The 16,164-nt window shown below is 47.9% G+C and overlaps 1 protein-coding gene across 1 annotated transcript; it reads left to right on the top strand.

Moving 5' to 3' along the window:
• The first annotated feature begins 3,286 nt into the window (after positions 1–3,286).
• Positions 3,287–4,858, top strand: LOC135897140 (cystatin-B-like). Its single transcript, XM_065425704.2, has 3 exons — positions 3,287–3,470; positions 3,553–3,654; positions 4,672–4,858. The coding sequence occupies exons 1-3, from the start codon at positions 3,399–3,401 to the stop codon at positions 4,792–4,794; spliced, it is 297 nt and encodes a 98-aa protein (XP_065281776.2). The 5' UTR covers positions 3,287–3,398; the 3' UTR covers positions 4,795–4,858.
• Positions 4,859–16,164: the final 11,306 nt, after the last annotated feature.

Here is a 16,164-nt window from a genome sequence, read left to right as displayed (position 1 = left end):
TCTCCTCCATACGCTACATATTTCTCTGGATCACGGTGAATTAGAAAAAAAAAGTAGGAGCAATGAAATCGGAGAGATGTTGATGTAGATGTAGATGGAGAACTTGGGAGTCAGTGGTACGTATACACACACTCGTTGAGATTGGCCAAGAATTGGATATTACAAAATAGGATAGGAAAGAAGAAATCTGGAGAAAATGAATTCGTGAAATTGAAAGATTCAATTAAATACATTTTCTTTTTGTTCACGACGTATCACAAGGCATATAAGCGGTTACAGCGGTCGGTTCATTGCACAAGAGATAATATAGAGGCGTGTGAGTTGGTGAGGTTTTTGAAGCCGAATTCACTGCGAATCTTGGAATAAAGATTGCTTCAATTATGTAATTTATCACTGCATATCGTTTTCTTTATTTCTGAAAACTATACATTATTAGAACAGGAGACGCGGCCGGAGTGGAGGAAAAAGCAAGAACAGATGCAGTAAGAACTTTGATTACGCGATATGCTTTTGTGCGATCTTCCTCGTCGGAAATACCAGATTCTCCGCACAAATTTGTTAGTTCGCGAATTGAGCTTCGTAAACCGCCTGAACGGAGCAATTCCTCTGTTAACGGAGATAACGGGCATGCAAGAGAGAAAGTATTGTCCTGCGCGTATAGGTTAGGTGTATCAACTATCGAGCTTCAAATAAGTGTCCAATAATTTGTCTCCGCGCTTCCACCAAGGACTAATTAGTCCCGTCTCCGCGGTTCGGTGTTCACGAAGATTTATTCGTTGCTTTTATTTTTAGGCTATAAAATTATTTTTCGTAGGAAGCAGTATAGGCTCTCTTTGTAACAATTCCACTGTCATGCGGATTGCAAAACTTACGTTCTACATCGGGGAGAACGAATTAATTTGTTATAAACATAACAATACGTCTAATGTACATTAAGAGGCTTTATTCAGTTTCACTTAGACTGACCACTGGAATTTGTGGTAAATTATACGGTTCGGAGCGTGCTTGCAGTGTCCTTAACAAATGACATTTCAGTCAACTGAACAGCATGTCATTGTGCTTGACATATTAATATTAAATAACAAGAGAAGGGAAAAGAGTGAAATGGTAACCAGCCTATGCCACCCGCAGGGTGGCCGTTTGGTTGAGACGTTGAGCTGAAGCACGAAGTCGCATGTCCGAGTCCCGGCCGTGGCGGCTGCATTTCTATTGGGGCGAAATGCAAAAACGCTCGTGTACTATAATTTATGTGTACTTTACGCATTTCCAGGCGGTCTAAACTAATCCGGAGCTCTCCCCTATAAGCAAAGCGTCCCTCAAAACCCACTACTGTGCAGTTTCAGGACGTTAAACCTCCCAATTGAATTAATTGACTAACAACCGCACAGCGCCATCATACGTATACATATACCAGTGACAGTGGACCAAAGGAGCCGTCCGGAACCAGGGACTGAATTCATAAACCTTTACTTTCGTAAGTGTTATCTGTCTTTGCCGCCTTCAATATATATAATATTGTGTACTCCCAGCATCAGGGCTGGCTGAAATTTTTTCTTATGCGATCAATTCTATCGTGGCATTACTTTTTGAATACGGGTTGAGAAGCTCACAAAATGTTCGCCTTAATATGTAAGGCTTGAGACGTAGCAGTCAGCTCATGTATAACCGATGCCACACAGTATAACGCCCCGAGACACACATACAAACTGTACTAATTAGTACTTGTACTATGTGCACGACTTCAGCTTAAATGATCAAAATAAATGAATAAACGTGAGTTATTATTATTGTTATTTTTTAATAGAAATGGCCGTCAGCTTTATGACAAGTGCGGTTGTGGTTAGACAATTGAGCACCTGTTATGCATCTTGCCACGTTACAGCTCAGAAAAGCTAGCGCTCTGTGCTGCTCTTTACAGATTGTACAGTACGTCAGTCATTGGCAGGAAAAAAAAAAAGGTTTTAGTGTAATCGTCACAATAGACACCCTTTGCTAAAACCAGAGTCCTTCCATGTTTTTGGAAGGACTCTGCTAAAACATGGAAGGACTCTGCTAAAACTTACTAATGCGCTTTATAGTTCCTGCGGTCTAGGGCATGGCATACGAGATAGGCTGTGACAGTGATGTGTGTCCCTTCTGACGCGAGATTTGCGTCACTTAATTATTCTTGTATCGTTACTTTCTATTTATATCTCATTTTCCCGATTCGCTCGAGCAAAGCCTACTTCTTTGGAGAGGGAGAGAGAGAGAGAAGTCATAAGGGAAAGGTAGGGAGGCTAACCAGACTGAGCCCGGCAGACTTAAAGGTAGCCCCCTTCAACGGGGAAGGGGATTGAAAGACGAAAAGGAGAGAGAAGTTCACACTTTGCACAGTTACACTAACAAGCGTTCATCGTTGAGTAAGTCACAGGCGGGCATACAAGCTGGTGCAGTAAAAAAAAAATAGAAAAAGAAGAATGCAGCAGCGCCTGTGTAGCCTGCAATTAGCAGACGCTCAAGGCCACGGGCCCAAGATCTTCTCTGTAAAGGGCCTGTCATCTAAGTGGGGTCTAGTGATGGGATATTTCACAAACGAGCCAAATAATCCGCTACATCTGAATTAATATAAATATCGTATTAGTTATACAAATAATCTAACTGTGCTAAGTGGACTATTGCTATAACTTCGCGTTGCAAGCCGCCTAAAATCAATACAGCGTCTTTCAGTAAAAGTAATCGCAAGTCATCATGTGGATACACTGTAAACGAAAATAAACCCACCTGGGAGTTTTGCCGAAGGTATATTGCCGAAGGTATATGCATCACGCAGCCGATAATATTTCACTCTCGCCAAAGAAACAGGCGCTATAAGGCGTTCCAGAAACACGTTAACTTACGCAGCAGGTATGTTAATGGATTGGCTGCCTAATTTACTCAAACAATGAACGAGTGAGTGAAGTAGCATATGACCGCGAAACCGAGGAAACGTTAATGCGAGCGCAGTCGACTTGTTCAATTCCAGATTTGTAATGCTAGGGACCAAATTGCGTATTCAACATTTTATGTTTACCATTCGCACGTGTGTTTCAAATTATCAGCGCGCAGTTAACCGAACTATCTTCAAGATTGACCTTCTGCGTGGTGCTGTAGTGTCACCTATCGGCGTCCCACTACATTTGTACTTGGAGCATTGGCTGTAATGACCACAAAGCGGCAGCACCTGCAGCTTAGAGAGGACTTTAGATGCTTTGCACGAGATGGCAGCACCTTACCGTCCGTTTCATTTTCAGAATGAGTGACGTAAGAGTCACGAGTTCTGAGTCATTGTAGTAGCGCGCGCTATTGGTGAGTCGTCACGTTAAAAGTTCGTTGTTTCCTCGTTTGTGCTCCGTGTAGCTTCAAAACACCCCGAGTTAAACATGCCTCTCTGTGGTGGACTCTCGGAGGAAGTTAAGGACGCCGATGACACAGTCAAGGAGATTTGCGAAAAGGTAATTTCATTTCAGACGCAAGTAGGAAGACGAGTCCCGGCGCGGTGGGCGTGATTGTTTACACCATCGATTCTGGCCGCAGGTTCGTGCCGATGTGGAGGCGAAGCTGAGCAAGACCTTCAAGGAGTTTGCGCCTCTGAAGTATCGGACGCAGCTGGTGAACGGCGTCAACTATTTCGTGAAGGTTGGTGCCACGTACTACGCGGTGGGACGAGTACGTGCCCGCGGATCCAGCTAGACAGCGCCCCCGACATGCTTTGATACATAGAGAATCTCCACTCGTACTGTACGCACGCTGCTTTTTTATGCATCGCTGTACGTTAGCGATCGTGCCTAAATGACTACGAGCGCTACAAAACGCGCGCGCACTCCGCGATGGGGCGTCACTCCGCACACGTATTTGCCGTTGACGCGCACTATCGGAATGTGTTCCGATCCCTACCCGCCCCTGCGCGGAGGAACGAGCATGTTTTTCAAAGAAAAATGTGGGATGTCATAACGACCAAAATATTCAACCTGAAGTATGAACAACCCTGTTATCCACGCCCCAGCAATCAACGAGTGAGGTTTGATCTGCAAACGCCGGTGTTCAGAGATAAATCTTGAGTCGGCCTATCTGCGTCCCGGCTGGAGTCTATCTGCTTTTCCGGGTACGGCCCCCATCCCAGCGGGAACAAATGCGGAGACGCTCCGCTGTGCTCGCTGAAACGATGGATCTCGTCGCGTTGTTAAAACCGTTGCCCTTTTGCTACTTGCGTGTGACATGTACGCGACATGCGACGCCCGTAAACGCTGCGTCGTAGGTTTGCTGTACCGATTTTTGGGTCAGCTCTCGCTGTTCGAAACGCACGGGTGCTTTTCGTTGTTTGTGACGACGAACCCTAGATCCAATCGGTGTCAAATTTCACAAAAGTTGACTGCAAGAATATGCATAAACTACTTTTATACAGTTACGTGTGCATCCCCTGGGATGAACATTTTGCGTAGTCATCTGAGTTAATTACTTCTGAAAAGGATTGATGGTAGTATACATTAACAAGCGGTATCACGAGGATATGACGCGCGCGGTGAAAGGGCGGCGGTGATCGTGACAAATGCCAGCTGGCAATACAGCGGCGCGCGGCGCCAAGTTTGTCATTATTTTAACACTTTCGCGTATGTCTTTTTTCTTGTTTTTATTTCTTACGTTTTTTTTTTTCAGGTTCACGTAGGAGATGGCCAGCACATCCACGTGCGTGCGCACAAGGCTTTCCAAGGCGAAATATCCTTCTCGGCTGCGCAGGAGAACAAGACGTTGGATGACCCGCTCGAGCATTTCCAGTGACGGCTGTAGCCAGCGCTCACCTTTTACATATATGTGATGAAATAAAGGAACAAATCTTACGGCATATTCTGTGTTGCGCTCAAACTTACTCGGCACTATCAGCCGCCGCACGCTATTACGTCACAGACTACCTACAGGCGCCGAGTCATTGCCTCGAACGCAATTTCCGACCCAATGACCTGTACAAAGAATTTAAACTGTTCATGGTTTTGTTGTACACTTAAACGTTGCATTGCCGTAGTTGGTCTCCACGGATATTCGAGTCAATTGTGCACTATAGTGTTTTAGGAAACGCACAGAATCATATGGTTGCATACCTGCTAAAGAAAGTTCAGATATAAACTGCATTCTTAGAGCTAGCATACAGGCAATGGCGAAAAGCGAGGGAAACCCACGTTTTTTTCCGGTAGAATATGTGGGGCTCCGTGCAGAGAGCCAACTTGGGGATGGGAGCAGATTATGTATGGCCCACTATGGAATCCATAGTCATCATCAACAATAGGCTGACAATGGCTATGGAAGCTTCACACGCGAATAGCGAGTTAGACCTTAGCCCGCGATCGGACTCAGTCCTCAAATGACGTCGCCTCCTTGGGCCAAACCCTTTTCCCGAAACGTCTTGAGACATTCGCCTTCCTATCCGAGATAAGCGCTTGGATCGAGCTACCTCCACAAAAGAGAGAAACATTCGTTTCTCTTTCTCACTAGTAGCTAGTATAACAAGTATAATTCCAAATGTTCATTGTAGTGACGTAAGATTTCCGGGAAATCTTGAAGACGTAAAAAAAACAAGAATAAAATAGGTTTTTCTTCCCGAAAATTTTGGAAACACTGGAAAAATGTCCTAACCTTCTTAAGCACACACATAAGTAAAAACAACAGCAGACCCGGGTGCACGCGAAGGCATGTCTGCGAAACTTAGGGCATAATGTTGGCATTCTGCAACAAATAAGCTACTTCTTTATTTGCTCCGAGATTATTAGTGGCCACCGGAATCCTCGTCTACCATCCATGAAAGCTGCTCTTTTGATCTCTTAGGAAGGGGAAGCTGGCGTATACATACTGTTTTGCATACTTCCGGAACATTAGCTGTACGGATTGCTGATGCAATGCATTTGCTACGTATTAAATTACATGTCACCGGTTGGATGTAGGGAAAACAATGTCGAGCATGTGGGCGCCTTAAAGATTTAAGGAATGGTGACAAAAGAACAGTCGTTATTAATTAGATTCCCTAGCTAGCCGACCCGGTTGAGACAGTTTACAATAATGAATAATTTTTCGCCATTTTTATGCGTGCTGTAACACAAAAACAAAAAAGATCGTAAATAATTGAAAAAATAAAAGCCCAACTTTCTTTAATAAATTGCTCGTCGAAACATCGGTGCATGCACGCGTGAGCTCACAAATTCTACATTTTGTTTCTAGCATTCTCACACCTGTAAAAACACAATGATCCGCTTGATACAAATTCAGTGAATCAAATTGTGTCGAAACCAACATCTTCGGAATCTTGCTCTAGAAGTGCGTGGCATTCGAGTAAGTGTCCACCTAGTGGACATGTTTATTTCGTTTGCTGCTGAAGCGCTGATTGGTTGGGGGCGCCTGTCTCCTTCTGATGCCTACCGCAGGCCATCCTATCAGAACTACAACAGCAGCCGCAATGGACATGCCCACTAGGTGGCAATTGCAGGATACCCCCTATAGCCCACCATTAATTGGGAGCTTACAGCATACGAGCTTGCGTCAAAACTGAAAGCCTAGGTACATTATCCTTTGTAGACGCTTTCCTTGCTGGAATGGACCCGCACTGGTGGCGTAGTGTCTATGGCGTTGCAATACTATAAGGCCGAGGGCGCGGGATCGAAACCGGGTGGCGGCGGCCGCCGCATTTCGATGGGGGCGAAATGCAAAAACGCCCATGTACCCTTTAATCAATCCGGAGCCCCTATAAATACGGCGTGTCTCATAATCTAATCGTGGTTTTGGCACGTGAAACACAGGAAACTTTGTTTGTCAGTTCCTTTGCAGAGAACAGCTATACAGGCAAAGTATATAACTTCGAAATATACAGGGGGCAGGAAGTGTACAAGAATTCAGATGGAGCTATGGCGCGGTTGCTTTCATGTCACGAAACACAAGACGCAGAGTAGCTGCCCAAGATGCTCCACTGAACTGCTAATGTTTCGGTTCACGTGCAATTTAGCACTAAGTTGAGACAACAGTAAATTCTGTACTGCATACCAACAAAGACACACATGGGTAGAATGCACCTGAGATGCTTTCACGTAGATTTCCTACTGAAAAGATGATCCAATGCTTGCCCTGAGGACATGTGCTCAGGCCGGACAAACGGACTCGAGCAGTGCGTTTTGAGATTCAGGGATGTCCTGACAACTCCTAACGGATGTCCTAATCGTACTCGAGTGTAGAAGGATGTCCTCAGGATTTCATAGCGTGGTTTGGGATGGATCATTGTGAACATGGAGGAAGGAAACTGAGGAGAGCCCCTACTCCCTCCGCGCGCTACGAGTATATGTGGAGGAAATGACGTAGTAGGTTCTTCTTTGTTTTGCTGTTTTTTTTTATTTCTTTGCTGTAGCGGCCCCGCCTTTCGGGCCACAATGGCGGCTTTGTTATTGTTCTGTGCGCTCACACGTGTTGCTCCGTAGGTTTCGTACCGCGGTAAAGGCGCCGTGCGGGCAGGTTTGCGTTGGTCTCCGGGTTTTGTTGCGCTGCGTTATCTGGAACGTGCTCTATCGAATGTTGCTGTGGCCAGGTGGGACAGGAGGAACTGAAGTTCGTGAAATGAACACGCATGCAGCGCTGTACGCAATGTGCCGCGCCACGGCAATGGCAACGGACGAAGGAATATCCACGGCTAATTTTGCCCTCTTTCGCGGAATCATGCTAACGTGCTAACGATTGTTTAGTATTGCTGCGGAGCGCGCGGTTGCGCGCAGCGTGGCGTGGTTTCGCGAGAAATGTAAGCAAGTGAGGAGACCCACGGGCGGAGCAACGCAATGAGCAACGCCAACTTCCGGCTTCACTTTCGCTTCACTAAGAGTGACGTCAGGGACTCTCCCGAGCAGGGTTGCCAGTTCCGCTTAATATAAGCGAATGTGGGCTTCTTTTTTCACCGAGTCGCTTATAAATTTTTACAGTCGCTTGTCGCGTGTTTTTGGGCTTACTCGCGCTTTTCCTGTAAATATTGTTATTTTAATGCCCGTCGCGCGCGTTTGTCGTTAAATATACGTATTGGCGCGCGTGGCGCGACCGACAATGTATTGAGCCAGGTAAAACTGCCCCTTCAGGACGTGCCTCTCCTCAAACTGTTCAAGGTAGATGTGGGACTCCTGGATACTCAGTATAGACGGCTGTGCCTCCTTCCTTGGAAAAATGTAAACGACAAGGACGGCGCTTCGTTCTGGGTATAAGTGCTAGCTTTCAAGGATGCAAGCTGTGAAAGTTGTTTCAAGGAAATAGCAGAGTTCGCTCTGTCGTTGTTGGCCATGCCCCTTAGCAATGCCGATGTCGAGCGCGTGTTCTCGCACGTGAACCTGGTGAAGTCGCACCACCGAAACAGAATGAAGAATCCAATGTTGAGCGGCATCCTGCACGTACGTTATGGCCTAAAGTTTCGAGGTGTTTGCTGCCGGGACTTTCAACCGACATTAAAAATGTTGCAGCTATTCAACTCTAAAAATATGTATGGTTCCGAAGTGGACGCGGAGGATTTTCCTGATGAGTCGAACACATCCGACGATGACTGTGTGTAGTTTAGCAGTCAAATGAACCATAGGTTGGATGAGTCAACAAGTAACTTCATTCATGTACAGGGCAATGACCAGGGTGCGGACTAACCTGGGGACAATGCTAAAGAACTACATGAGTGTTTTCGCTCATTCTTGCGGATATTGTTGCTGTTCAAAATAATATAAAGTGATTAGTTCGCCTTCTTTTCGTATTTGCGTGATTTTTTTATACTGTAATTAAACGATTTGCAAGAATCAGAAAATTTGTTATCGTTCGCTTCTTTTGGGCTTCTTAGCAAACGTCGCGCCGCTTTGTTTGAGCTTGTTTTCGGGTGGTTATTTGCTTATTTGCTCGGCAGCATCTGGCAACTCTGCTCCCGAGTTTCCTTCCTCCGTGATTGCGAATAAGAACGTTACCAGGGCTGTGCTTCCTGTCGTTTTTCAACCGTGAAAGGTCCGCTTCGGGGTCCCGCGATGAATGACATATGTATAGCAGCAAAAGATGGAGATCCAGCACAGCACTACGATTAAATAATTTACATAAACTCAACGAAATAACATGTCACCTGAATGTTCGTATTCACAAAGTGACATGTCAACCTCAATTTTGCGTGATTTACCCTAATGAGGTACACTTTATTCGGTAAATTTGGACCCTCTGTTCTCTTCTTTTTGTTTTGTTTTTCGCTTTTTATACTCAGGGAAGAAACGAAAAAATGCCTTTCCTCCAAAAATTCAGTTTTTTTCCGAGCCTTCACATCTCTAGGCATGTATTTTCTTTGTTGCACATATATATACCGTTCTGTTCACAACGCCATGCCCCTTCGTGCTGTGTATTACGTCTAAATAACATTGATTCCACGCGTCTAAGTACCGTTTCTTTACTGATTGAGTCGCCGCACGCTCTTTGCTGTCAGCGCTGAAGTGATCGGCATATCTGCTCTCTAAATTCACCAGTGGTGCGATGGCAGAAGTGGCAAATGGAATCATTACAAACTATATATATAATGGTGCTGACAAACATGCGCCAAAACGGTACACGGGTATTTTTTGCACGCATAGGCATTCATGGAAATGCAGGCGCGCCTCGGCCGCGGCAATGCTCAAAGGAACAGTGCTCAAAAGAACCCTGTAACCGCCGAGCCACGACGGTGAACTCCTCGCGCACGTTATAAGCACTTATCAGAGCGCCATGCTAACAGGGAATTCGCATATCGTTGGGGTGCAGACGCTTCTTATCGAAGAGGCGCCTGTGCGAGACGCGGAAGCTTTCCCAAAGCGAACGCCGCCAGACCATTTGTTCCGGTGCTCCAGAATGAACTGGCGGTGCTAAAAGCACAGCAAAACGTTTGCTGAACGGTGACGCATTGTTGCTGAAGTGCCACGAGAAAGCTCTCCATCCGCGATAAGGGTCTTATCATAAAAGGCACCTAAGGCGAACGCGTATACGGCGTCCACAGTGTTCTACGCATACTTTCAGCACATGCCTATCATCTGGTCCCGAGGCTAGCGCAGCCGATAACACTGCTCACAACGTAAATCGTAACGTCTTCGGGGCTGTATGGCTGTACATATACTTACTTCCCCTGATACTTCCACATACTTCCCCTGATGTTATCGCATTACAAGAGACCGGAGAAGCGGCTAAGCTGTCGGGATACGCGGCATACACCGCAGTTTGCAATGATAACCGCAGGCCCCAAGTAACCACACTAGTTAAGCGAAACATTCCGGTTATACAGCATCACACAGGCATTGATACAGCAGCCCACATTTTTCTGGAGATCATCCCGTCTGCAAGGCGCAAGCAACAGAGCCTCTTCATCCTAAATGTGTACAGCAGCCCCAGAGAACAACATAGGTTTCTACGACTTTTCACCAAAGCAGATCAACTAGCTAGGGGAGCCCCCCTGCTCATCGTAGGGGACCTAAACGCCCCTGCGGTGGCATGGGGATACCCAATGGACCGCCGAAAGGGAAGACAACTATGGCTTGACGGACAGAATCTAGGTCTTACTCTTGTCACGGATCCAACTTCTCCCACTCGTATGGGAAACAGCGTTAGCAGAGATACTACTCCGGACTTGACATTCGCAAAACGAATTCCACAAGCAGACTGGATCAACACACAAGACAACTTGGGCAGTGACCACTATTTAATCCAAACAACAGTTCGAGCGGGCCCGCGAAAGCCTAAGGGTCGTGAACTCCACATAACGAACTGGGACGCTTTCCGGCAGGCCAGAGCCCTCACCTCTTTCTCGGGTACCCAACCCCCTTACGAAGATTGGGTCGCATCCTTGCTGCAAGACGCGAGCAAAGCCACTAAATTGGTTCCTGAGGAAGCCAATCTGCAGGAGGCAGATAGCAAGTTACTGCATATGTGGGAAGCCCTCGCCAGTCTGCAACGCAGATACAAACGCAACAAGCTCAACCGAACGCTCAGGAAACGTATTAGCACTCTCACCCTTGAAATCGAAGACTACGCACAACAACTTACTCGTAAAAATTGGCACAGCACATGCGACAGCATGGAGCGGCAACCAAACCTGCCCAAAACGTGGAATATCCTCCGTTGCCTCCTCGATCCGGCTAACAGCAAGAACACACAACAGCACAACTTGCAAAAAATTATTCACACCCATTCTGGCACGGACGCACAAGTTCTTCAAGAATTGATAGACCGATACATAGGACCTCAACCTACTACACCCGCTCCACCATACACAGGCACCGATAACGACCACCTGGACGTGCCCATAGAAGCAGCAGAAGTACGTGAAGCCATCCTCGCACTCCGCCCTAACTCAGCCCCGGGACCTGATGGCATTACTAATAAAATGCTTCGCAACCTAGATGAGGATTCTATACTAGCCCTCACAGCTTATTTTAACGAATACTGGGAAACTGGAAACCTCCCCTCACAATGGAAAGAAGCCAAAATTATTATGATTCCCAAACCCGGGAAGCGCCTCCTACTCGAAAACCTCCGCCCTATCTCCCTGACTTCATGTGTCGGAAAAGTCCTCGAGCACGTCATCCTCACACGCTTACACAGACATATGAACGACAACGACCTCTTCCCCAATACCATGATTGGCTTCCGCCCGAAACTTTCTGCTCAAGATATCATGATTCAGCTCAAGCACCAAATTATCGATGGCGACAAAACCTCCAGGCTGGACACCAGAGCCATCTTGGGGCTAGACCTAACCAAAGCCTTCGATAACGTCACGCATGAGGCCATACTGAACCAACTGGCCCAACTCCAGGTTGGCCATCGAACCTATAACTACGTAAAGAATTTTCTTACAGGTCGCACGGCCACCATTACCATTGGAGGGTTGCAGTCGCCAATTATTCACTTCGGCAGTAAAGGCACGCCGCAAGGTTCGGTTCTATCCCCTTTTCTGTTTAACGTGGCCTTGCTCGGACTACCGCCTGCATTAGCTAGCATCCCCAACCTCAAGCATAGCCTCTACGCAGACGATATCACCCTGTGGGTCACCGGGGGCAGCGACGGGGACATCCAAGACACGCTGCAGCAAGCCATCAACGAGGTCGTTGCATACGTAGAACCGCGCGGCCTGGCGTGTTCCCCACAGAAATCGGAGCTCCTTCTGTACAAGCCTAATTGGGGAGGTCGACGTCCAGACCCTCACCCACCCGAGATAGAACTCCACGTGCACCAGCAACGCATACCTACAGTACCTAGCATTCGTATCCTTGGCTTACGCATCCAACAAAACGGCAGAAACACGGAGATACTCAAGCAATTAGATAATCATGTACACCAAACCACTCGCCTCATTCCACGCATCGGAAATCGACATCATGGCATGAAGGAAAGCAACCTTATACGCCTGGTAACCGCCTACGCCTTGAGCAGGATCACCTATGTCGCCCCGTACCTTAGCCTCAATGCAACTGACAAGTCCAAACTCAATACCATGATCAAGAGGGCCTATAAACAAGCCCTACATCTTCCCATCACCACCTCTAACGAGAAACTGGACGCCCTAGGCATTCATAACACCATAGACGAGCTTATTGAAGCGCACCGTATTAGCCAATACGAACGACTTGCCAATTCCACCACGGGCAGGCACATTCTAGGCACCCTAGGCATAACCTACACCACCCAATTCGGACCAAAAGTACCCATCCCTCCAAACATTCGTGATCAGCTAGTTATCCCGCCCATACCTCGTAATATGCACCCTGAACACAATCCGGAGCGACGTGCAGAAAGAGCTAAACAACTACAAAAGCGCTACGACCAAGCCGCTGACGTAACCTACGTGGACGCAGCAGACTACCCCAACCAAAACGCCATGGCGGTAGTCGCAGTCGCGGGTTCGCAGTACCACCTCTCCGCGGCCGCATCAATATTCGCCACGCAACCCGAAGTAGGCGAAGAAACGGCCATCGCTTTAGCCTACGCGGCTACCAATGCACACTGCATCATCAGCGACTCAAAAACGGCCATTCGTAACTACGCAAGAGGACTGATAGCACCCCAAGCGCAAAAGATTCTCTCTGGCACTCCTCTCTCAAGGCAACGCCGCGTGCAGATCATCTGGGCCCCTGGTCACTCGGGTCTGGCTGGAAACGAAGCCGCCAACGATGCCGCCCGAGCTCTCGCACACCGGGCGCATCATCCTTCTCCTGCGTCTTCCGATCCCGACCAGCCCTCTGTTCTGCATCGCGGTCACGCGCGGGACCGAATGGTCACGTTCAGAGAAATTCTACTGCACTACCGCAGAGAGCGGTTACGCTACCCCCCAGCACACAAAACACTGACTAAGTCTCAATCCACCACTTGGCGACTCCTTCAGACACGAACTTTTCCGAACCCCGTGCTTTACAACCACATGTACCCCGATGCATACTCACCACTCTGCAAAGCGTGCAAAGCCCGCGCCGACCTCAATCATATTATTTGGCAATGCCCCAAAGCCTCACCCACCAACACCTCCCGCACTAACACACGCATCATTAGTACGGCCGAGCAGTGGGAGACATTGCTGCTCAGCTTGGACCCAGAGGAGCAGCTCTGGGCCGTCCGGATGGCCGAAGACGCCGCCAGGAAGCAAGAACTGGCCGCCGTCTGAGGAAGGGGGGGATTGGGGGTTAGCCTCCCGACCCCCGCCACCCCTTAACCCCATCAAGGACACAATAAAGTTTTATCTCTCTCTGTATGGCTGTAGGCACAAGTACTCGGGGCTGCTCCTGTCTGCATGGGTATACGTGTGCATGCATAGGAGCAGTCTACGAACGAACGAATCACTAGACAGTTTTAGTACACGTACAGTCGCCCAAATCTTTAACTGGTGTGCGGGAGCGGCGACTTTTCCGGGCGTCAGCGCCGTATGACGCGGCGAGGCTGGAAACAGCCTAGTAGACGATGGGCCCAGCTGAGCGCGCTTTGTCCGCATGCGCTTAGCCTCAGACTGTTTCCAGCCACGCCCCGTCAAACGGCGCTGACGCACGGAAAAGTCGCCGCTCCCGCACACCAGTTAAAGATTTGGGCGACTGTACGTAGAGGCTCTGCGTACGTAGAGCGTCTACGTGTGAGCAGTGCGCATGCGTAGAACGTAGCGGGCGCGCGCGCCTCTCACGGACGTACGTGAGATTCAATCCTGTGCGTGCGTTTCTTGCGCACGTAGACAGCTTCGCGCGGGAGTTCCGCAAGATCACGAACAAGCGATAGCTGTCCGCGCGCGCGCAGATGGCTCGCATCGAAACACGGCGAAAGGATTGAATTGGCTACCGCCGTGTTCACATTTCCCGATAGATGGGGCTACGGGGTCCCTCTTGGCGTGCGTCGCGTACGTGTAGCTAAAAGCGTTTCAGATGGGGTGCACGTAAGGTACGTAGGCTTTTCACGTTTGCGTACGTGAAGCCTCTACGTACGTGTAACTAAAACTGTCTACTGTTCGGTGCGCGTGTAGTCCACAAGACAACGTTCATCCCAGCGCCTCAACACGTGTCGGCTTCCATACGCCTTCGTACCCTGCCATCACCAACCAAACTTCCCAGTGCGCACAAAAACAGAATCGGGATTAGGAACGTTCACTGTAGAGACAATATACTTGTGGTACCACAAGATGTGCATGTGCTAAGCAGTGGCGTCACATAGGAAGGCCAATGGTCCAAACATACGAATGGTGGAAGCGAGTGGCAGTGCGATTACCTCTTTAGTTTGTAGTGCATAGTCTAGAAATGTGGCATCAACATTTTTGGCCTCTTGGCGCTGGCCTTCTGCTTTTCTTCGCATGTCGACCTGGCTAGTGTCGTCTAATTTTGACCGACAAGGTAGTGCCGTGTTCTGCCTAATAAAACAATAAATAACATAAAACCTGTACGTATAATGACGGCTTATAAGTATCCACAAAACACACAGGCCTCTTAAAGGCCAACCTATTTTAATATAGTTTATATGTAGGGGAGCCTCCGTTCAAAATCTGCCGTTTGAAATACAAGCAGAAGTGTTATGGAACGCTCGCAAGAATAGCCGTTATCAATAATGAAACTGAAAGAAAAAAGGACACCGCCATTACAGCTCGTCAGAAGTGACCCATGACTAGCGATCAGATTTATAGGCACAAAAAATCTTGGTCTTATAGGAGCCTAAAACTGGCAATTATGGCCTCATTTATATAGACACGATATAGGGGTCTGCAACAGGCACTATAAGCCGTTCGCAAATCGTGGCCTTTTTTTAAATTTATTGAATGCGCGTAGCCCATTTTGACGCTAAGAAGCTGACGCAGCGTTCACTTGTGAGGTCTGAAAGGCAACAACTATGCATATTGTTCAATCCATCGCTTCACAGGGCTTTGCTATAGCACGCGAGAGGCAGCTTTTTCATGAATCCGCTCAAACGGCAGCCTACACACTTATTACATCTGTTCGGGCATTATGTGCAGCTGGTGTATAGTTAATAGTTGTTTTCCTGGTTACAATGGCACGCCGAGTGGAACAAGCATGAAATACACAAAATACGCCACAAAAGCTGCTGAAAGATTAATGAGAGAAGCTTTAATTGGTGCCCGATTGACTGAAGTTAACAAATGTTCCACTAAGAAATGTAGCGTTTAATAGTACCTTGACACATTTCATGAGGAGGAGGCAGAGCTGCAATGTGAGCCCGCCCTCAAACGAAATTTCTGGCTACGCCACTGGTCCTCAGCGAGCCGCAGTGCGCTCAGCCAGTGGACTCGTTGCAGCACCCCGTGGCAGTAGTGGTATCTACGCTACGTATCAAACCGCGGCTACCAATAGCATTTGCGCATGGGGATCTGCTTTACTACGAAATAAAGCGTCCAGAAGAGACCGAGGAGCAGGCTTATGTTGAAGAGATAGTGTTTGAGAGAAAGTTGACTTCGCGCTCCACCTGTGAGCTCCACGCACTGCGTATGACAGCAAAACTTGGCTGAGATGTTCACAGCAGCCTATGCTTTCCCATGGAATATGTTAGTTCACCAAGCCCGAGGGGTGGTTTAGGATCCCTTTAAGGTCATCAGCATCGTCGCCTTCCTTAATAGCCGGGGCCGCTGGTCATAATCTTTGACAGAGCGCTTGAAGCGGTCACTCGAATATGGCAAGTATG

This window comes from Dermacentor albipictus, chromosome 5 (genome assembly GCF_038994185.2).
Source record: "Dermacentor albipictus isolate Rhodes 1998 colony chromosome 5, USDA_Dalb.pri_finalv2, whole genome shotgun sequence".
Taxonomy (NCBI): domain Eukaryota; kingdom Metazoa; phylum Arthropoda; class Arachnida; order Ixodida; family Ixodidae; genus Dermacentor; species Dermacentor albipictus.
The sequence above is the reverse complement of the archived record's forward strand: the minus strand, read 5'-3'. Positions and strand labels throughout refer to the sequence as shown.